Below are 24079 nucleotides of genomic sequence, written 5' to 3'. Positions count from 1 at the left end.
ATTGACAAGACGAGATCAAATGCAGACGCAGTGGTTCTGTTGCTCCTCTGTCATTGCCGGCAGGTGTGTGGACTTGTCTTGATTGCACCTGATGTAGTGCAGCTGTGCATAATGGTAAAGGTTTCGTGACTGCGATCAAAATGCTTGATTGTGATTGGTCAATAGCGCTCTGTTGCCCCTAACAGCGGTCATTATTGTGCGTTGCCCCTAACAGCGGTGAATTATCGAGAAATAATTGACCGCTGTTAAGGGCAACCGAGCGCTATTGACCAATCACAATCAAGCATTTTGGCGAATGTTAAAACGCCATGTAATAAGTAATGTTAATTACCTGAAATTATTCCGTTTTTTGGGGGCGGAGACCCTGCATATATCGGTATTGGTTGGTTGAGAGTATTGGACAATATCGGTATATCAGTATTGGTAAAAAAGCCAATATCGAACATCCCTAATAATGGCAATAAATAATTGTAATCTGAATGATTTCTATGAGTACAAGTAAAAGTGAAGGTGCAGTATACACAAGGTACCTTAACTGGAATGATACATACAACATGTGTGTGTGTGTGTGTGTGTGTGTGTACGTGTGTCTGTGTGCGTGTGTGTGTCTGTGTGTGTGTCTTTGTGTCTCTGTATGTGTCTGTGTCTCTGTGTGTGTGTGTCTTTGTGTCTCTGTATGTGTATGTGTGTCTGTGTGTCTGTGTGCGTGTGTGTGTGTGTGTTGTCTCTGCTGTAGTCATCTCAGACATGGGCTCCAGGCTGCTGTCTCTGTTGTCTCTGCTTCAGACGTGTCCTGAGGTCAACAGACACACCTTCCTCTACCTGCTGCACCACCTGCAACGGTACCAACCACCTCCACCTCCTCTAACATCTCCTCTAACATCTCCACCTCCACCTCCACCTCCACCTCCACCTCCACCTCCACCTCCACCTCTACTACCATCTCTACCAACCACCTCCACCTCTACCTCCACCTCCACCTCTACTACCATCTCTACCAACCACCTCCACCTCTACCTCCACCTCCACCTCCACCTCCACCTCCACCTCTACCTCTACCTCTACCTCCACCTCCACCTCCACCTCCACCTCAACCTCTACCTCCACCTCCACCTCCACCTCCACCTCTACCTCCACCTCCACCTCCACCTCCACCTCTACTAACATCTCTACCAACCACCTCCACCTCCACCTCCACCTCCACCTCCACCTCCACCTCTACCTCCACCTCTACCTCTACCTCTACCTCTACCTCCACCTCCACCTCAGCCTCAGCCTCAGCCTCCACCTCCACCTCCACCTCTACCTCTACCTCTACCTCCACCTCCACCTCTACCTCTACCTCCACCTCCACCTCCACCTCTACCTCTACCTCCACCTCTACCTCCACCTCTACCTCCACCTCTACCTCTACCTCCACCTCCACCTCCACCTCCACCTCTACCTCCACCTCCACCTCCACCTCTACCTCTACCTCCACCTCCACCTCCACCTCTACCTCTACCTCCACCTCCACCTCCACCTCTACCTCCACCTCCACCTCTACCTCTACCTCTACCTCAGCCTCCACCTCTACTAACATCTCCACCTCTACCTCCACCTCTACTAACATCTCCACCTCTACCTCCACCTCCACTAACATCTCCACCTCCACCTCCACCTCCACCTCAACCTCTCTACCTCCACTAACATCTCCACCTCCACCTCCACCTCCACCTCCACCTCAACCTCTCTACCTCCACTAACATCTCCACCTCTACCTCCACCTCAGCCTCCACCTCAACCTCTCTACCTCCACCTCAACCTCTCCACACAAACACATACTGTAACAACACCACACCGCATGTAGCTAAATGCAAATCAGACCTCTCCTGCCTGGGCGTCCAACACTGTTTGAACTCTAGTGGGACCAAAAAGAAACGTGATGACATCATATTACATCCCATCATCTTGTTGTTCAATCCCATTGGTTCCCTGGTGCCAAGCAAGATAATTTAATTTAGTTTCAGACACATTTCAACATGATGCACACTTCACACACTAGTAGTACAAACATAACCCTGTATTGCATACTTGTATTTGCATAGAGAACGTCTGGAGAACATGGGGTTGACTGTATCTCATCTCTCCCATGTCCCCCTCCCCAGGGTGTCAGAGAGACAGCAGGTCAATAAGATGTCTCTTTTGAACCTGGCCACGATATTTGGTCCTAGCCTCCTGCGCCCCCCTGTGGCAGTGCTGGGGCAGTGCAGCCCTGCTGTGGATATCTCCCAGGAGATAGTGGTACAGGTGGGTGTGATATATATATACAACACATTAGTGGAGGTTTGTCCTTGCTCAAGGGCATATGGGATATATGATTTTCAACCATATATCAAACCATAATTGTAACTGAGGGGTTACAAAACCCTGACTGTATTAAAGATTGTGATATATTAAACCACTACTAGTTATGTACTTTAATTACTGGCCAAACAGTACATCAAATATTGATGGTGAACACCCACACAAGAACACGGCATTGACACAGAAATTCTATTGGAGGGTTATTTATTATTATTAGGCAACGTTAGGTTACAGATTGAGAATTAGAGTCGCGCTTGTATGGCGAAGAATATACGTAAAGTCAGTCAAGAGCATAAGTCAATGAGAATAGTAGGAATACTATGATGGGTCTAAGCTGACGCCACCTGTTGTATAACAATTATATAGGGCAACACCGGTACCAACTGGAGACACTGAGTTCCCTCCGGGGTGTAAAGCCGGGAGGGGTAGAGGAATGTTCGGGTACCCAGTCTGAGTCAACGAGGAATAAAGAGGCTCCAGGTACAGGAGCCGGTGCTTGTACTCCCTTGATCAGCAGACAAAAGCAATAGTTGTAATCCAATATGCTCGACAGCATTGACGACAGCTAGCCAGCCCCTTCCACGCGGCGGGCCCGAATGGTAATCCTCACGAGGTTAAATCCCAAACGACAGTGGAATCAACGGTGCTCTTTTCCGGTGGTCACGGTCCCAAAGCAATATAATCCAACCAGAAATGGTTCTGCAATCGCCGGTGCCAATTCTCCTGTGTACATGTCCAACGGTTCTCGCCTAGGACTCCTCGGGTGTGGGCACGTATTTAGGCCGCACCGCCTGGATAAGTGCACTAGCTAAAGACACGACGAACCGATGGGTAATGCTACATACGGAAGAACTGTGGCAGCACGATATACAATAAATGATCGACTATTACTTCACATTAGATTAAGTCGAACTCAACGTTACTGCGTTAAACTCTGACACTTTAACATTCTATTCGCACGCGGTTCTCAATGCTCTATTTAGATGCAAGGTTGCTCACTTCACTGCACGTTGACTCGTGGTGAAGGTATTACTAGTAATGAACGAATTGCTGCTGTTTACACCTGCGCCGTATTTATACCTAAGTGAATATCTAGTCCCAACCTCAGTTCTTGTCTCGTATTACTACGCAAACTCTGGGCATGTTCTGACATGCCCGGAGTTGCCTTTGAACTTGCCGTTGGGGGCTTGGTCGTTGGCGCCTGGGGCGCTGTCCAATAGGAGAGCGAATATTACTCTGGTCTGTACGCAGGTAAAGGGATATTCCGTGTATATATATAAATAATATATAAGGTATATCAAACGATACATATATATTCAGTTTAATCTGACCCTTCACAACAGCCGCCTCCTAATTAGTCCGCACCTAATTAGTTAAAGGGAAGACAGATTAATAGTCCTGTCAACTACTCAATGTCTGTTGTGGGGAGTAGGGCAATCTACAAAGTCAGTGGGTCATGATCGTCATCAAGGGAGTCAGGGAGCCTTGGCAATTCTATCAGCCTCGCCACGGGTCGGGTGTAGGTCCGTCCCTGGACAAGAACTTCTGCCGCTCTGACCTTTCCGTCGGCACCAGTGATCACTTTGCTTACGCGGCCGGCCGGCCACATAGCTCGGGGTAGTGACTGGTCTATGATCATAACGACTGTGCCCACTTGTAAGTTGTCTCTATCTTTTACCCATTTCTGGCGGGTTTGGAGAGACGGTAGGTAGTGGAGGAGGAAACTGTTCCAAAACTTGTCAGCCAATACTTGACTGTACCTCCACATTCTTCGGCCGTTCGCTTCTTCGGGTCTGTACACCGTCTGTGGGAGCGCGGGGTACAGCCGCCCCATCAAGAGAGTGTTGGGGGGTGACTGGGTCGACATCTGCTACATCAGCGGTTCTCAACAGGGGTTCCCCGGCACACAGGGGTTCCGCGGAGAGCTGCCAGGGGTTCCGCGAGATGCCTGGCAATGTTCTTTAAAAATATAGAATGACAACAGTCTTATTTTGAAAATCCTATAGCGGGTCTCATTTCTGCCCACGCGCAGCTCCAGCTAAATAACTAGGCTCCGAAAGCTAGCAACATTTAGGTCATTATGATACTCTTATTTTGAAACTCCGTGGTGTCGTGACTCATATCCGCTCTACAGCACACAGCCAATAAGGATGCATCTCAACACAGCAGCAGGCTGAGCAGTGAGCTTAGCGTCTCTCAGCTCAGCAGTAGTAGCGTACTCTGGATCTGGAACGCGGACATTGAAACACAGCAAGGATAGTGTTTTTGCGACCCAAAACAAATCCCTGCTGTTTTATTCCGCAACGGGTCAAATGCATATAACATGCTTTGCAATCCTTGCCATTCCTTTGTGGCCACGTTGTGTTTAAGACCGGAATTAATGTCCCTTTAGCATAAGCTAACAACAAGCCCTGTTCAGAGCGACAGAGAACAGCAGGGTGGGGACTTGGAAGGAGGACTGGGAAGGAGGGGGGGGCATTCTCCCTCTATGTGTGTGCGTTTGAAAAGATATGATGAAGTCAGACTACTATATTATATTGATAGTAAATGTACAGGGTGGACAGACAGATTATGTTGATATTTAAACATAAAAAATACAATACATAATAAATGTATCCATGATCATCATGCAACATAAAACAATTGCAGGAACGGTTTGGGAGAGGAAGGTGTTTTAGGTTGCGTGTTCCAAAAAATGTACTTAAAGTTTAAAGCTCAATATATCAAAACGTGGCACTTTATAGTGAACAGGCACTTTACAGTGAATCCAAATTATTTTTTGGATTACAGAAAATTATCCCTAAAGTGCTATCTGATGCAGCTGCACTGTTTTCCATGAAAATACCATATTTGGATAAGTTTGACCATTTCTAAAAATCTGAAAATCATTAAGTCACTCTGGATAAAAAAATACTTTACAGACAACATTGAGACAAAGCTTCCTGACACATCTCCATCCAAACTCTTGGAAGAACTCATTGAAATCTCATCTGATACCACCTGGAGAGCTAGTTTCAGAGTGTGGTGCTGAGTACCAAGTATCTCATGATGCTGCAGTTAAGGTGTTGATACCATTCAGCCCCACATATCTGTGTGAAGCTGGCTTTTCATCCATGGCAGCTCTGAAAACAAAATATAGGGCCAAGTTGAGCCATGATGATGACATGCGTGTTGCCTTGTCAAAGATCTCCCCACGTATTGACCGTATTATTAGCCAGCAGCAGCGGACCTCGCATTGAGCTAGAAATGTCCACTGAGTGAACGAGTGCTTATTTTCTGTATTTATTTATATTTTTTGAGAAATGGTAACTTGGTGATCCTTTTCTGTATTTAAAAAATACATGATTTTCTGTTTTTGAGAAATTGTCAAACTTATCCAAATATGCTATTTTTATGGAGAACAGTGCAGCTGCAACAGATAGCACTTTAGTGATCCTTTTCTGTATTAAAAAAAAATACATGATTTTCAGTTTTTTCTTAAATAAACATTATTTTGAAAGCAAGCACTTTTGTCATCAGATTCAGACAACTTTATTGATCCCGCGTGGGGCAATTCATATTTGACAAAGACAAACAAACAACAAAACATCTCAACGACAGCACGGCAAATAAAGAATCATTGTATCATCATTGTAGCAAAAAAGACAGGACCGAAAAAGTCTTTATCGTATGTAGGGGTGCCCTGGAATATTTTATTGAACACAGGGGTGCCTTGGCAGCAGAAAGGTTGAGAACCCCTGTGCTACATCACTTGAGACGTACTCGAGGGCGTTGTGCTCGCCACTTGCGACAGTCTAGACGAGTCCGCTGGAAGCGACGTACTGCTTCTCTTCCATTCAGTATCCAATAGCGACGTCGGATCTCAGCGAAGACTCTCTCTGCCCCAGCGTGGTGCACATCCTCGTCGTATTTCTTTATGATGAGCTCGGTGACCTTGTGTCGGCTGTTGAGGACTATAGGAAACTTGACGTCATCCGTTAAGTCCGGGGCCCGTCTCAGACGACCACCCACCCTGATGAGGCCATGGGTGTCTTGCTCGGGGGCCAAGTGGAGCAGTCTGCTGTCTGACGGGACTGGCTTTGTTCCCTGCAGGCAGTCTAGCTCGTCGGGGAACGAGTCTCTTTGGGCTCGCTGTAGCAGAAGGAGTTCTGCTTCTTCATAGTTAGCTGCGTTAAGGTCGGTAGTGGGGGGAACCTCAGGGTGGTGCCACAGGAATGTCTTTAACTGCGCACTCTCAAAGGTGGGGCAGTCGTCTATGTTAGGGTCAGTGGGGACTGGTGTGTGCGTCAACCCACAGAACATAGATTTATTGATCTCTGCCTCCTCTTGACTAGCCTCCCGAGGGGTGGGTTTAGGCCACTCTTCTTCCGGGAGCTTGAGGAACTCAGGACCGTCACTGTAGATATTGTGACGTGTGAGGTCATCTAGGGACATCCCCTGTGTGATGACATCTGCTGGGTTCTGTTTCGTGTCCACGTACCTCCAGCACGCTGATCCTGTCAAGTCTTGGATCTCTGTGATTCTGACTCCCACAAAGACCTTGTATCTACATGAATCGGATTGGATCCATGTGAGTACGGTCATGGAGTCTGACCACAAGATTGTTCTTTGCACCGGGATGGTGAGTTCACATTGGATTAACGTGGCGAGTTGCGCGCCTACCAGAGCTGCGCAGAGCTCTAGACGCGGGATCGATTGTTGCTTGCGGGGGGCTATCCTTGAGCGAGCCAGGATGAAGGCTGTGTGTATTTCTCCTCCCTCCTCTCGGGCCCGCAAGTAAGCCACCGAGCCGTAGGCCACTTCTGAGGCGTCGCTGAAGACGTGCAGGTCCATCTGGCACGTCTCCAGCCGCACTGTGGGTGGGAAGTAGCTTCGGCGTATGTTCACATTTTGGAGCGAGTTGAGTTCTCTCTCCCACTCTCTCCAGGTGGAAGCGAGGTGGTCGGGTATGGGGTCGTCCCAGCCCTGTTCCTTGTCCCACAGCTCTCGTACAATCATTTTCGCCCGGGTGGTGTAAGGTAGGATACACCCCAGCGGGTCGTATTGCCTTGCGAGTGTTCTGTATACGCTCCATCTGGTGGTCGGTAGAGGGGTCGACCTTCCCTGCTCCGTGGTCAGGGGTGTGTATCTGTAATGGAGCGAGTCTGTTTTGAAGCGCCAGACTAGGCCTAATGTCATTTCTTGTGCTTCACCTGGGATGGTCGCCATCCAGGTCTCGCTGCTTGCTGCCTTTGTCTCTGGGGAGAGGCTGCGAAGTACTTGAGGGTCACTGCTGGCCCACTGCCGGAGATCAAAGCCGCCTTTGATCAGTGAGGCGCGGAGCTTGAGTAGGAGGGCTTCGGCTTCTTCTGGCGTCGAGAAACTGTCCACGTAGAAACTCCTCTCTACACTTTGTCTGACCTCCTCGTCAGCTTCAGGGTCTTCTGTCACATGTTTTTGCAGTGCGAACGTAGCACAGCATGGGCTGCATGTGGTTCCGAAGGGGAGGACCTCCCATTGGTAGATGGATGGTTGCTCATCCCCGATCCTCTCTCTCCATAGGAACCGCAGCAAGGGCTTGTCCTCTTCCACTAGTCGCACCTGCAGGAACATCCCTTTGATGTCGCCGCTAATGGCCACCTTGTCTTGGCGGAAACGTAGTAGTACGCCGAGTAGAGAGGGGCAGAGTGTTGGGCCGGGCAAGAGTTCTTTATTCAGATTCTGTAGTCCGATCTGGTAGCTGCAGTTCTTTATGTGTCCCGCTGTGATCAGCTTGTCAATCTCAGCGCGGTACACAGTGGCTTGAGTGGGGTCTTTGGCTAGACGCCGCTTGGTGTTCAGTAGATATCGCTCTGTCGCTTCTTTTGAGGCATGGAGGGTGGGCATACCCTCTCGCCTCAAGAGTGGAGTTGCGTATCTCATCACTCCATTGACCTCGACTCTCTTTGTCCTCTGCTCGAGGAGGGCATAAGTGTCTTCCTTTGAGCGAACGAGTTTCTTTTCATTCTTAAAGGGCATCGCGTCTAATGTCCATAGCCTCTTGACGTGCTGTAAGAGGGTGGTGTCTTCATCATTTATCCTTGAGTGGAGGCAGCGAGTGGCTGTTGGTCGGTTGGAAGACCCGGAGAGGGGGCCTTGTAGTGTCCAACCTAGGCGGGTCTCGACCGCTGCTGGACAGCCTCTGGGCCCGATGTGGACCCGGTCCGTTGGGACGATGAGGTGTGCGTGGTCGGATCCTATGAGCAGGGTCGGGGTGGCGCCGTCGATGAGCGGTATAGGTAGTTGACGTAGGTGCACGTATTTTTCCATCAGCTTTGGGATGGGGTAGGTGTACTGTGACAGGCCTATGTCTTGGCTGGTGAAGGCGTTAGTAATTCTATACTGCTTCTCGGGCTGCCCGACCGCTGCTATCGTGAAGGAGACATTTTCACCCTTTATGGTCTTCAGGTCTCTTCTAATGGTACGGATTGTCATTGTTTCTTCGCTCCCCCGCAGACCCAGCCGGGCTGCGGCGGATGCGAGGAGGAGAGTCTTTTCTGACCCATCGTCTAGGACGGCGTAAGTGTCCATGACCATGTCCTCGTAGCTTAATATCACTCGGACCACCTTCAAGAGCACTCGGGAGCTCCCACTCTTCGCAGGGTCTATGTACATGACGTTCACTCTCGAGCTGCTTGGGGGTACGGGTTTCTTCTTGTTGCTGTCGTGTAGGACCTCCAAGTGGGCGCCGTCGCACTTGCTGCATTTCTTCTTTAAACGGCACTCAGCTGCCATATGGCTGCGCGCGCAGCGGAAGCAGCGGCGGTTGGCTTTGATCCACTGACTCACCTCGTCAGCGGTCATCTTCTTGAAAGTGTCACATTGAGACAGCCAATGTTCCTTTTCACAGTACTGGCATACAATCTTCCACTTCCCCTTCGTCGGGGGGGTGCTGTGGTTCTTGTGCTGCGGCACTGACTCGGCCTGGTGCATAACGGTCACTGACCGGCGGTTATCGTTAGATCTCCGAGGTCCATCTCTTGGGCTAGATCCACTCCACACGAACGTGTCCAGTCGTAGGCTGCTGACTTCCCTTGCGAGGAAGGCGGCCAGGTCTAGGAGGGATGGCTCGGGACCGTCGGGATCACGGTGGTCTCTCTGCCGCCGAAAGCGCTCTTGGCGGGCTGGAGGGAGCTTCTCTAGTATTCGCTCCACATTAGAGTTTGCATATAGTTCATATCTCCCTTTCTCCTTTTGAGACCCCAGCATCCCTACTAGGGATTGTACCTTGATAGAGAGGTCATCCAATGCTCTATTGTCTTTGGCTGGGGGGAGGCGGTCGATATCTCTTATTTCTTGTATCACGTAGTCCCATATGCGTCCATAACGCTGGTCGAGGGCCACTAGAGCCGCGGAGTATGGGGTACTTGAGTTGGAATATGCCAGCGCTATGTTATGCGCTCTGGGCACCTTGAGATGCTTGAGGAGGATGGCATATTTGTACGACTCGTCGGGGACGTCGGACATCATAGTCTCCAAGCACATGCGTAATTCCGTGTACTGTGCTCTGTCCTCGCGCGTAAAGTCTGGGAACGTCGGTGTGCCAAGGTACGATGCCATGGATGGCTGGCACATTGGTGAGCGTAGGGGAAGAGGCCTCCTGGGCGAGTCTCCCCGTACGTGTTGTCGTGGGTTGGTACTTGGTGGGTACCAGAGGCCGGGTACCCAGGTGCTGTTCCTCGGTGTTGACTGTACGTCAAACTCACCCGTGAGTTGGGTCGGGGGTTTGTAGTGCAGTGACTCGGGGCTGAAGTCGGGGCTGTACTGGGCCTCCTGGTCCAGAGTACGTTGCTGCTGATGGGCTTGACATTCCTCCTCTTCCTCTTCCTCTTCTAGGTCTTGGAGTCTTCTAGTCAGTCTCTCGGCGACGTGGGCCGGTTCTTCCCGGTGGCTGGGTCTCGTATGGAGCGGTCGGGGAGGGGGGTCGGAGACGTAGACAGGATCCTCCTGTTGGCCGGGTCCCGGGTCGCTTTGTCGGGTAGGGGAAGGTGCCCTAGACCCTTGTCGTGATGATCTCCGGGAGCTCCGTGCGGAGAGAGGGGCTGTCGCCCTGGCAATCAATTGTTCTATCATCTGCGCCTGCAGCCGGTCGCGCTCTGCTTCGCGCTGGGCATTGGCGGCTTCGCGCTGTGCATTGGCGCGGTCTCTTTCAATGTTCTCTTCCGTCTGAAGGCGTCTCTCCTCCAGTCTTATGCGGTCGTCTTCACTCCTTTGTTGCGCCTGGAAGCGCTCTCGTTCGGTTGCAGAGTGTTCGCGTTCACTAAGGGCTTGCGCTTGGAGTTGCGTGTGAAGGCGCTCTCGTTCCGCCGCAGAGTGTTCGCGCTCGCTTAATTGTTGCGCCTGGAGGCGCTCTCTTTCCGCTGCAGAGTGTTCACGCTCGCTTGCTTGTTGCGCCTGGAGGCGCTCTCGTTGTTCGCGCTCGCTCGTCTGTTGAGCCTGAAGGCGCTCTCGTTCCATGGCAGAGTGTTCGCGCTCACTTAATTGTTGCGCCCGGAGGCGCTCTCGTTCCACGGCAGAGTGTTCGCGCTCACTAAGGGCTTGCGCTTGGAGTTGCGCGTGGAGGCGCTCTCTTTCCATGGCGGAGTGTTCGCGCTCACTAAGCGTCTTTGCTTGAAGTCGATCGCGTTCGGTGGAGGCTGTCAGGGTGGCGATCAAGGCTTGCGCCAGTATCTGGTCCGCCTCGCTGGGGGATGACACTGACGGAGGTGATCGGCTTCTGACAGAGCTCGTTGGAGATCTGTTCTCCTGGCGCGCCCCGAGGTCCATCTCCTGGGCGCGCTTCTCTTCTCTTGGTTGTTTGTCGGGTTCTGTCCCTGGAGCGCTTTCTTTATCCTGGAGCGCTCCGGGGACTATCCCGGTGACGCTGTCCGGAGGTATAGTCATGTCATGTCCCACCTGGTCCCCCCCCGTGAGCTGAGTCAGTTTCGTTAGAACCCACTGGGGTCTCTACTGGCAGGGTCACCAAGTCGATAGGATTTGACATGCTTTGACTATCCGCTTTATACGTATTTAACGTCTGTTTAGATAAGCTAGGTGGTAGAACGACAGCGAATTCCTCCAGATAGGGAGGTGGCTGACGTTTGCGCTGCGGGCGTTCTAGCTTGGGAGAGCCGCTTGGGGAGTGTTCACCGCTGGCCATGGTTAATATTAATATTATATTAAATATTACACTGATACCCTCCGGCTCGAAGGACCAATTGTAACTGAGGGGTTACAAAACCCTGACTGTATTAAAGATTGTGATATATTAAACCACTACTAGTTATGTACTTTAATTACTGGCCAAACAGTACATCAAATATTGATGGTGAACACCCACACAAGAACACGGCATTGACACAGAAATTCTATTGGAGGGTTATTTATTATTATTAGGCAACGTTAGGTTACAGATTGAGAATTAGAGTCGCGCTTGTATGGCGAAGAATATACGTAAAGTCAGTCAAGAGCATAAGTCAATGAGAATAGTAGGAATACTATGATGGGTCTAAGCTGACGCCACCTGTTGTATAACAATTATATAGGGCAACACCGGTACCAACTGGAGACACTGAGTTCCCTCCGGGGTGTAAAGCCGGGAGGGGTAGAGGAATGTTCGGGTACCCAGTCTGAGTCAACGAGGAATAAAGAGGCTCCAGGTACAGGAGCCGGTGCTTGTACTCCCTTGATCAGCAGACAAAAGCAATAGTTGTAATCCAATATGCTCGACAGCATTGACGACAGCTAGCCAGCCCCTTCCACGAGGCGGGCCCGAATGGTAATCCTCACGAGGTTAAATCCCAAACGACAGTGGAATCAACGGTGCTCTTCTCCGGTGGTCACGGTCCCAAAGCAATATAATCCAACCAGAAATGGTTCTGCAATCGCCGGTGCCAATTCTCCTGTGTACATGTCCAACGGTTCTCGCCTAGGACTCCTCGGGTGTGGGCACGTATTTAGGCCGCACCGCCTGGATAAGTGCACTAGCTAAAGACACGACGAACCGATGGGTAATGCTACATACGGAAGAACTGTGGCCGCACGATATACAATAAATGATCGACTATTACTTCACATTAGATTAAGTCGAACTCAACGTTACTGCGTTAAACTCTGACACTTTAACATTCTATTCGCACGCGGTTCTCAATGCTCTATTTAGATGCAAGGTTGCTCACTTCACTGCATGTTGACTCGTGGTGAAGGTATTACTAGTAATGAACGAATTGCTGCTGTTTACACCTGCGCCGTATTTATACCTAAGTGAATATCTAGTCCCAACCTCAGTTCTTGTCTCGTATTACTACGCAAACTCTGGGCATGTTCTGACATGCCCGGAGTAGCCTTTGAACTTGCCGTTGGGGGCTTGGTCGTTGGCGCCTGGGGCGCTGTCCAATAGGAGAGCGAATATTACTCTGGTCTGTACGCAGGTAAAGGGATATTCCGTGTATATATATAAATAATATACAAGGTATATCAAACGATACATATATATATTCAGTTTAATCTGGCCCTTCACAACAATAATTATATCCACCATATATCAATGTCAAATTTTCATTTAAGTTCCATGTGGATATTCTTGCTTCCAAGCTGTGACAGAAAATTGGCTTCCTTCCTGTACAGAAATAGATCCAGCTTTCCTGTGATTAATATAATTAATATAGAGGCTTGTTGAATCTGTTTTCTTATCAATTATGGACTATGGTGATGTGATTTATAGGCATGCTGCAGCTTCAACTCTTAGACCGCTGGACTCGGTCCATCATTCTGCCCTCAGATGTATTACTGGTAACAGATATGATACCCACCACTGTGTCCTTTATGAAAATGTTGGATGGCCTTCTCTGGTTGAAAGGTGTAACTATCTTTGGTATTTGTTTATTTTTAAAGCCCTTATTGGTAAACTTCCCTCTTACATCACAAGACTCTTGGAATGGACTCTTGGAACCTATTCTACACGTTCAAATGACTGGTGGGTTCTTAGGGTTCCTCCAGTTTGCTCTGAACTAGAAAAACTGCTTTCTCCTTTGATGCTCTGGAACCTGGAACGTCCTCAAGCTGACTGTGAAGCTGAAGGTTCTTCCTTCTTTTGCTGTATTTAAAAGTATGATCTCTGACCACTGCGCCTATATATATATATTTATATATTAACCCTTTCACTGCCGCACTACCAAAACGGTTAACCCTTTCACTGCGATGATACACAGAAGGTTAACCCTTTCACTGCCACACGACAGCCGGTTAACCCTTTCACTGCCACACGACAGAAGGTTAACCCTTTACTATCACACAACCGACGACGGCGACCGTCGGTTGTGTGATAGTAAAGGGTTAACCTTCTGTCGTGTGGCAGTGAAAGGGTTAAGGAACCCAATCTGAGCAGGACACAAGAGAAAACGTCTGCTGTGTGAATAATATGGTGAACGGGCAGCAGCATCAGAGACTAACGTGGCGTTTGTGTTTTACCTCTGAGGTGATTTGAAACCAGGAAATGTAACACAGTAGAGTCAACACTGTGTCATCAGATACATTCAAATATAGTTTTAAATTTGTAAAGTGGTCCTTTAAATGTCCTCTACTTCTATATATATACTATATGTGTGTGTGTGTGTTTGTTTGTTTGTTTGTTTGTTTGTTTGTGTAAGTGTGTGTTTTCTTTTTGTGTCTGTGCGTGTGTGTTTGTGTGTTTTCTTTTGTGTGTGTTTGTGTGTTTTCTTTTTGTGTGTGTGTGTGTGCGTGTGTGTATGTTTGTGTGTTTTCTTTTTGTGTTTGTGTGTTTTCTTTTTGTGTGTGTGCGTGTGTGTATGTTTGTGTGTTTTCTTTCTGTGCGTGTGTGTGTGTTTGTGTGTTTTCTTTGTGTTTATGTGTGTTTGTGTGTTCTCTTTGTTGTGTGTGTTTGTGTGTTCTCTTTGTTGTGTGTGTTTGTGTCAACCAACAACCATTTGACGAAAGGAATCATCTATACATTTATACTTCCTAAAAATTATAGGTCTCGTCACATATAGATAATATAAATCTGTGTGTGTGTGTGTGTGTGTGTGTGTGTGTGTAGGTCCAAGTGGTGTTTTTCTACCTACAGTGTGAGGACCTGCCCGCTGCCCAGACCTCTCTGTCACACGACGATTCAGATCCTGCGGAGGAGAACACAGACATGTGAGACCACCACCATCACCATGTGAGACCACCACCATGTGAGACCACCACCATGTGAGACCACCACCATGTGAGACCACCACCATGTGAGACCACCTTCCTGCCGTCTTGGTGTACAAAACACGGTGGTGTAGTGGTAACACTGTCGCATCACAGCAAGAAGGTCCAGGGTTCGATTCCCGCTTGGGGACCAGGTTTCCATGATGCCAGGTACCCAGGTGGGGTATCTCCCAGGCCTTTCTGTGTGGAGTTTGCATGTTCTCCCCGTGCTCGCAAGGGTTCCCACCCCAATAAGATAAACCCAATAGAAAAACATGCACAACAACAGATCGCTAACGCTGTGGCGTCCTTGACGAAGACGGACAGGAGCACTTGGATTGGTCCCCGGGGCGCGTGTAGCTTATTGCCAGCGGAAGAGTGCAAGAATGCTTATATATATATATATATTTGAGCGACTATCCCACTAGCGAGGCAACCTCCTGCACCATCGCAGCAGCGCCGAGCGTGGTGATACAAGCGGGCTGCTCTGAGGAAAGGAGCCCCTTCACGCTAGTGGGCTAGTCGCTCAAATATATATCGTTTTATATATAATTGTACCAACACAGATATTAGGCAGTACACACATTGTCCTGCAATACATGTACAGTGAATGCACAGCTACATTCGCCATATATTTCTATCGCTGCTGCGGTCTACAGTGAAATGCAATATTATTATTATTGTAAAGATCATTACAATTATTATTTTGTGCACGTTGTGCAAATTGAGAGGCTGTGCTCTTTGCACACAACCCTCGTACACTTGTAACATTGCCTCTCCAGGCTGCGATTGTAATGATAATCTTTACAATAATAATAATAATATTGCATTTCACTGTAGACCGCAGCAGCGATAGAAATATATGGCGAATGTAGCTGTGCATTCACTGTACATGTATTGCAGGACAATGTGTGTACTGCCTAATATCTGTGTTGGTACAATTATATATAAAACGATATATATTTTAGCGACTAGCCCACTAGCGTCCTGCTAGTTAAAGACAGCCGAGGTTGAGTAGTTTCTTCTGATATCACTTTCAAACTCCAAGTGATTCGTTGCAATGTATGCGGAAATGCTGCGTTGTGTTGCAATGTACTACATGCATTTGTCTGAGCGGGGCGAAAGGAAAGGCGCATTACCGTACTGGCGTGCGGGGACGAATGTGGAAGCATTCTTGCACTCTTCCGCTGGCAATAAGCTACACGCCCCCGGGGCGCGGCTCACGTTGACGCCCTATCTGCTCCAGGCTGCCCATGGGCGTGGGTTAGGCGCAGAGACTCTATCGCATCGGCGACTGAGAAAAAGACAATGCATGTGTGTGTGTGTGTATCCCGGTGTGTGTGTGCCGCTCCAATTGCATGTCCAGTTTGTTGCATGCTGATTAAAGACCCCCTAAAGAGGTCCTGCATTATTATTATTATAACTTGTAAGTCGCTTTGGATAAAAGCGTCAGCTAAATGACTAAAATGTAAATGATAATGTAAATGAGGATATTTGGACAATAAAGATGTATTTATAAAGTACTGGACTCTCACCTGTTCTCCTTTGTACAGGAATGGACTTTGCCTTTGCCTTAAGATGAGATAAGATATTCCTTTATTGATCCCGGGCGTCATAGCACCGTACAGAGGTACGGGTATGGGCAGGCTAATAGTAGAAAGGCAATCAAATTTGATCTGTATATACAAATATGAGGAAAGAAATAAACAGTGTAAACAATATAATTAACTCTGAATATAAAAATACGAGAAAAGTAAACGGTGTAAACAATATAAATGGCAATTTAAATCAATTGAAATGATTAAAACGTTTCAGCTATATGTGGCTTAACTCAACCTCTGGACTTCTACCAACTTCCTGATCGTGTTGAGCTTCTGATGTGCGTGTCACCGATCTGACCTTTTTGTGTGAGACGTTATAAACCTCTGGGACAGGACGTGCGCGGTAACCCAGAGACCTCTGGACGAGTCCCGGACGTCGCCCCGCTACTCCGAGGGCATCGCAATTTCCTCTCTTCGCTGAATTCAAAACACAAAGCTGACCCCCGAAATGCGGCCGAACCGCACAACCTCTCGACTCCCAGCCAGCTGCCGCTCCTAATGAGCTTTTGATGCAGGGCGACAAGTCCCATATAATACAGGATCCGCTCCAAAAGGAACTTATTTGGACAAGAATCGTAGTTAAATCACTCAAATGGTCTACGTATGTTTGATATTATATATTTAATACAGTATTATGTGTGTGTGGGTGTGTGTGTGCTTGTGTTTTCTTTTTGTGTGTGTGTGTGTGTGTGTGTGTTAATGTGTTGTCTTTGTGTGTGTGGTGTGTTTGTGTTTTATTTGTGTGTGCGTGTGTTTGTGTGTTTTCCTTGTGTGTGTTTGTGTGTTTTCTTTTTGTGTGTGTGTGTTTGTGTATTTTCTTTTCGTGTGTGTGTGTGTGTGTGTGTGTGTGTCAACCATCAACCATTTGGACAAGAATTGTAGTTAAATCACTCGAATGGTCTACGTATGTTTGATATTTAAAAGCGATTCACCCGGGTGAATGAGGACGTGGATGTCGGGCTGGACTTGGACTTGGAGGCGCGGAGAACAATGTGAGGTTGAAATTGGGGGTGGGGGGGTGGGGGATAGTCAGGGGCACAGATGTTGTAAAAGAGGTCAGGGGTCACCCTCCCTAGCCTGAAATCCAATCGGTTATGGTTCAAATCCAACTAGACGGAGTTCACCACAACGCATAGCAGCTCATAAACGTCATACAAGCATGGGTGCATGTGCACGCACACACACACTTGCACACACACATACATACATACATACATACAAACACACACACACCAGTGGCTAGTACACCCGTTTACAAAGCAACACACACACACATGTTGGACCCACAGATGGAGGTCTCCTTTCTGTCCCCACCACCACCACAGCACCTGGGCAGGGTGGGCTAGTGTTACCCCCCCCCCCCCCCCCCCCCCCCCCCCCCCCCACATCCCTTAACCCAACCCGTGGTCTTTTGATCACTAATCCTGGACCCCCAGTGTACTCCCAGTCCCACAATCCCTATAGATTGTGCGTGTGCGTGCGTGCGTGCGTGCGTGCGTGCGTGCGTGCGTGCGTGCGTGTGTGTGTGTGTGTGTGTGTGTATATATTCTATAACAACGTCCAGACCAGACCTGGTTAAAAAAAACATCAAAAAAATAAAAAAGAACAGCGGAATCACCCTCTCACCCCAGTGTCGTAAATCATCCGTCCCCACTTCCACGGCGACTGCCAAAATAAGGTTCCGCTTGCGGACTACAAAGACAAAATGAGGTTCCCATTGCAGACTACAAAGAGAGGGAAGGGCCCATCTGCAGAGACATGGAGCAGACATACGTGACCAAAGACTGGACGCGGGGACAACTGCTGGGCACCTGGAGCTGGTGGGAACCTTTTTTACAGGGGAATTAGGGCTTTGGGCAACTGCAAGAGGAGCGGAGGACAGAGAATAGATCAGAGGGTTAGGGTAGATAATATAGATATAGTATATATCTGTATACGAGCGGAGGACAGAGAATAGATCAGAGGTTTAGGGTAGATAATATAGATATAGTATATATCTGTATACGAGCTGAGGACAGAGAATAGATCAGAGGGTTAGGGTAGATAATATAGATATAGTATATATCTGTATACGAGCGGAGGACAGAGAATAGATCAGAGGTTTAGGGTAGATAATATAGATATAGTATATATCTGTATACGAGCTGAGGATATAGAATAGATCAGAGGGTTAGGGTAGATAATATAGATATAGTATATATCTGTATACGAGCTGAGGATATAGAATAGATCAGAGGGTTAGGGTAGATAATATAGATATAGTATATATCTGTATACGAGCTGAGGATATAGAATAGATCAGAGAGTTAGGGTAGATAATATAGATATAGTATATATCTGTATACGAGCTGAGGATATAGAATAGATCAGAGAGTTAGGGTAGATAATATAGATATAGTATATATCTGTATACGAGCTGAGGATATAGAATAGATCAGAGAGTTAGGGTAGATATATAGTATATACAGTAGCTGTATATGAGCTGAGGATAGAGAATAGATTAGGGTTAGGGTAGATATATAGTATATACAGTAGCTGTATATGAGCTGAGGATAGAGAATAGATTAGGGTTAGGGTAGATATAGATAAAGTATATATACGTGACAGAGGTTATACACATTATGAAGACAAAAAACAACAAGTATATTGATTGAAAAGCTGCAGCTTCACAGACACTTATGGATTTACAGCAGTGGTTAACAGTTTATCATAATTAACCTGTTTTAATACTAACAGTAGCTTTGTAGATACCCTCTTCAAGAAGGTACAATGCTCTCAAACCGTTACAGAAACATAACCACTGTTGCAAATATGACGGTGAAATGTATAAGTAACGTGAAACTCAGAATCAAGCTAGCTATTATTGGCACTGGCAGGTCAGAAAAAGTCACAGTGGCCAAATACAATTTTAGTTCACCGGCAAGTATCTAGTCGACAAACTCGCCAGCCTCAGACAAAATTGGTGTCAAGTTCCTTTCAAGCCGATAGGCGACATGCACACCAAAGAATTTTAAATAAAATCCCTATAAATAAAAGTTTGAATCTTTCTGAATATAGAAATGAAGATCATTGCAGAAAGCTTTCTCAAAAATTTTCATGGTATTTTTTAAGAAGGTTTTTTGTCAAATAATATGGTTGGTGGGGGATGATTTTACAAAGTGTGGAAATTCTATTGAAAAACCTGTTGATTAAAAAGTTCCGGGAAAATACTTTAGCTAAAAAGAAGAAAAAAGTGGTCAAATGCACTCAAGTTAAAAAGCCTTTTAATATATTGCCTTGTTCAATTAACAATTCAACTCCAGAGGACACAATAACGTCCAATGTGTTTTTGTTATTCAAGTTTCAAGTTTCAAGTTTCTTTAATAGTTGTCATACAGAAGTACAGAATACTTTCATACAAAATGCTTCTTACTGTTACGCTCCAGAGACTGTGCTTATTGCTTCATCAGTCCTTGACAAACACCACCATTATACAAAATAATGGTTACAATTGTTTGTATTAGCCTGTATTAGCCTGTGCATGACCAAAAATGTGGTTGATGCCCCTGAGAGAAAGAGCTTGTACCATAACTACAGATCAGTTCAGTTCAGATCAGCTGGGTAGTGAGGCACAGTTTTTACTGGGTTATTTGTACACAGTACAGGAGTGTGTACGTGTGTGTGTATGTGTGTGTGTGTGTGTGTGTGTGTGTGTGTGTGTGTGTACAATATACATGGCTTGCTGCATCACTTTCAGTCACATTGTGAGTTGTATACACTGTTATAATGACAGCTAACTTAACAATTCCTGTATGATTTATTGATAATATCAAGATAACTATTCTGTTATTAAAAACATGTTTTAATTTGCCTTCAGACATACATACTGTATGAACCTGTAGCCTATAGGTTCATCTCCTAGAGAGTGAATCCATTGTAAAGTGTAACCAGCTATGTTTTTTTTGTCTTACATTGAATGTATCAATAAGACATACCCAATATGAAAGTGTTTGCACGAGAATACGTTGAAAATATAAAAAATCAACCATTTGACAAAGCATCACCACCAATCATGTCTATTTTATTTCTATTCTATTTTATTCTATTATTATTTGTATTTTTTGCACAATCGAAGCGGGCATGGCCACCTTCATTTCACTATTATGTCTTGTGTATGTATGTGATGAATAAACCTCTTGAATCTTGAATCACCTATATACATTTATACGTCCCTAAGAATTATAGGTCTTGTCACATATAGATAATATAGATCTCTGTGTGTGTGTGTCTGCGTGTGTATGTATGTGTGTGTGTGTGTGTGTGTGTGCGTGTGTGTATGTATGTGTGTGTGTGTGTGTGTGCGTGTGTGTATGTATGTATGTGTGCGTGTGTGTGTGTGTGTGTATGTGTGTGTGTGCATAATATGTATGTGTGTGTGTGCATGTGCGTGCGTGTGTGTGTGTATGTATGTAAGTATGTATGTGTGCATGTATGTTTGTGTGTGTGTGTATGTATGTGTGTGCATATGTATGTGTGTGTGTGTGTGTGTGCATAATATGTATGTGTGTGTGCGTGTGCGTGCGTGCGTGTGTATGTATGTAAGTATGTGTGCATGTATGTATGTATGTATGTATGTATGTATGTATGTATGTATGTATGTATGTATGTATGTATGTATGTATGTATGTATGTGTGTGTGTATGCATAATATGTATGTGTGTGTGCGTGCGTGCGTGTGTATGTATGTATGTGTGCATGTATGTATGTATGTATGTATGTATGTATGTATGTATGTATGTATGTATGTATGTATGTATGTATGTATGTATGTATGTATGTATGTATGTATGTATGTATGTATGTATGTATGTATGTATGTATGTATGTATGTATGTATGTGTGTGTGTGTGTGTGTGTGTGTGTGTGTGTGTGTGTGTGTGTGTGTGTGTGTGTGTGTGTGTGTGTGTGTGTGTGTGTGTGTGTGTGTGTGTGTGTGTGTGTGTGTGTGTGTGTGTGTGTAGTGGGGCTGCTATGCCTGATTAGCTGTAATCTGGCTGGGAGTCGGGTGTCGGCGGCATGTCTGTATGGAAGGCATGCAGGCTGCACAACACAGGGATTGACCCCCTCCTTCTCAGGTTAACAGAAGCCCTGCATGTGAGTGTGCGTGAGTGTGCGTGAGTGTGTGCACGTGTGTGTGTGTGTGTGTGTGTGTGTGTGTGTGTGTGTGTGTGTGTAGAACAGTGTGGGTGTGAAGCAGCTTGTTGAACTTGGATTCTCAGAATGGAAGTGTGTGTGTGTGTGTGTGCGCGCGCACGCGCCTATGTCTGAAAGAGAGAAAGACAGACAGACGAACAGACAGACAGACAGTATAAGGAAATACAGGTGAGCAGACAGACAGTATAAGGAGAGACAGATGGGCAGACAGACAGTATAAGGAGACAGGTGAGCAGACAGACAGTATAAGGAGAGAGATGAGCAGACAGACAGTATAAGGAGACAGATGAGCAGACAGACAGTATAAGGAGAGACAAATGAGCAGACAGACAGTATAAGGAGAGACAGATGAGCAGACAGACAGTATAAGGAGAGACAGGTGAGCAGACAGACAGTATAAGGAGAGACAGATGAGCAGACAGACAGTATAAGGAGAGAGATGAGCAGACAGACAGTATAAGGAGAGAGATGAGCAGACAGACAGTATAAGGAGAGACAGGTGAGCAGACAGACAGTATAAGGAGAGAGATGAGCAGACAGACAGTATAAGGAGAGAGATGAGCAGACAGACAGTATAAGGAGAGAGAGATGAGCAGACAGACAGTATAAGGAGACAGGTGAGCAGACAGACAGTATACGGAGACAGGTGAGCAGACAGACAGTATAAGGAGAGAGATGAGCAGACAGACAGTATAAGGAGAGACAGATGAGCAGACAGACAGTATAAGGAGAGACAGGTGAGCAGACAGACAGTATAAGGAGAGACAGATGAGCAGACAGACAGTATAAGGAGAGAGAGATGAGCAGACATACAGTATAAGGAGACAGGTGAGCAGACAGACAGTATAAGGAGAGAGATGAGCAGACAGTATAAGGAGAGACAGATGAGCAGACAGACAGTATGAATGAATGAATTAATTATTTTATTTCGAATGTTTACAAATAAATAAACAAACAAAACAAAAAAAATCTTAAATTTTCACAAATAAACAAACGAAAAGGATAGGTTTGAAGCCGAAGGCTTATAGAGCAACCTACCCCTAATTCAAAAATACACAGTATAAGGAGACAGGTGAGCAGACAGACAGTATAAGGAGACAGGTGAGCAGACAGACAGTATAAGGAGAGACAGATGGGCAGACAGACAGTATAAGGAGACAGGTGAGCAGACAGACAGTATAAGGAGAGAGGTGAGCAGACACAGTATAAGGAGAGACAGATGAGCAGACAGACAGTATAAGGAGACAGGTGAGCAGACAGACAGTATAAGGAGACAGGTGAGCAGACAGACAGTATAAGGAGAGACAGATGGGCAGACAGACAGTATAAGGAGACAGGTGAGCAGACAGACAGTATAAGGAGAGAGGTGAGCAGACAGACAGTATAAGGAGAGACAGATGAGCAGACAGACAGTATAAGGAGAGACAGGTGAGCAGACAGACAGTATAAGGAGACAGGTGAGCAGACAGACAGTATAAGGAGACAGGTGAGAAGCCAGACAGTATAAGGAGAGACAGGTGAGCAGACAGACAGTATAAGGAGACAGGTGAGCAGACAGACAGTATAAGGAGAGAGATGAGCAGACAGACAGTATAAGGAGAGACAGATGAGCAGACAGACAGTATGAATGAATGAATTAATTATTTTATTTCGAATGTTTACAAATAAATAAACAAAAAAAAAGAAAATCTGAAATTTTCACAAATAAACAAACGAAAAGGATAGGTTTGAAGCCGAAGGCTTATAGAGCAACCTACCCCTAATTCAAAAATACACAGTATAAGGAGACAGGTGAGCAGACAGACAGTATAAGGAGAGACAGATGAGCAGACAGACAGTATAAGGAGACAGATGAGCAGACAGACAGTATAAGGAGAGAGAGATGAGCAGACAGACAGTATAAGGAGAGACAGATGAGCAGACAGACAGTATACGGAGAGACAGATGAGCAGACAGACAGTATAAGGAGAGAGATGAGCAGACAGACAGTATAAGGAGAGAGATGAGCAGACATACAGTATAAGGAGAGAGATGAGCAGACAGACAGTATAAGGAGAGAGATGAGCAGACAGACAGTATAAGGAGAGAGATGAGCAGACATACAGTATAAAGAGAGAGATGAGCAGACAGACAGTATAAGGAGAGAGATGAGCAGACATACAGTATAAGGAGACAGGTGAGCAGACATACAGTATAAGGAGAGAGATGAGCAGACAGACAGTATAAGGAGAGAGATGAGCAGACAGACAGTATAAGGAGAGAGATGAGCAGACATACAGTATAAGGAGAGAGATGAGCAGACAGACAGTATAAGGAGAGAGATGAGCAGACAGACAGTATAAGGAGAGAGAGATGAGCAGACAGACAGTATAAGGAGAGAGAGATGAGCAGACACAGTATAAGGAGAGAGATGAGCAGACAGACAGTATAAGGAGAGACAGATGAGCAGACAGACAGTATAAGGAGAGAGATGAGCAGACAGACAGTATAAGGAGAGAGATGAGCAGACAGACAGTATAAGGAGAGAGATGAGCAGACAGACAGTATAAGGAGAGAGAGATGAGCAGACAGACAGTATAAGGAGACAGATGAGCAGACAGACAGTATAAGGAGAGACAGGTGAGCAGACAGACAGTATAAGGAGAGACAGATGAGCAGACAGACAGTATAAGGAGACAGGTGAGCAGACAGACAGTATAAGGAGAGAGATGAGCAGACAGACAGTATAAGGAGAGACAGATGAGCAG

The 24079-nt window shown here is 46.5% G+C and overlaps 1 protein-coding gene across 1 annotated transcript in view; it reads left to right on the top strand.

The window, feature by feature from the left end:
- LOC311227364 (active breakpoint cluster region-related protein) overlaps nt 1-15050 on the top strand; it is a 133536-nt gene extending 118486 nt beyond the window's left edge. Inside the window, exons 19-21 of the mRNA XM_084312982.1 lie at nt 737-842; nt 2148-2289; nt 14399-15050. Coding sequence (XP_084169108.1) covers nt 737-842; nt 2148-2289; nt 14399-14503 — 353 coding nt within the window. The 3' untranslated portion in view covers nt 14504-15050. The remainder of the gene's footprint in view (nt 1-736; nt 843-2147; nt 2290-14398) is intronic.
- The last annotated feature ends 9029 nt before the right edge of the window (nt 15051-24079 follow it).

This window comes from Notolepis coatsorum, assembly GCF_963971535.1.
Source record: "Notolepis coatsorum genome assembly, chromosome: 4".
In the NCBI taxonomy this organism is placed as follows: Eukaryota; Metazoa; Chordata; class Actinopteri; order Aulopiformes; family Paralepididae; genus Notolepis; species Notolepis coatsorum.
The sequence above is the reverse complement of the archived record's forward strand: the minus strand, read 5'-3'. Positions and strand labels throughout refer to the sequence as shown.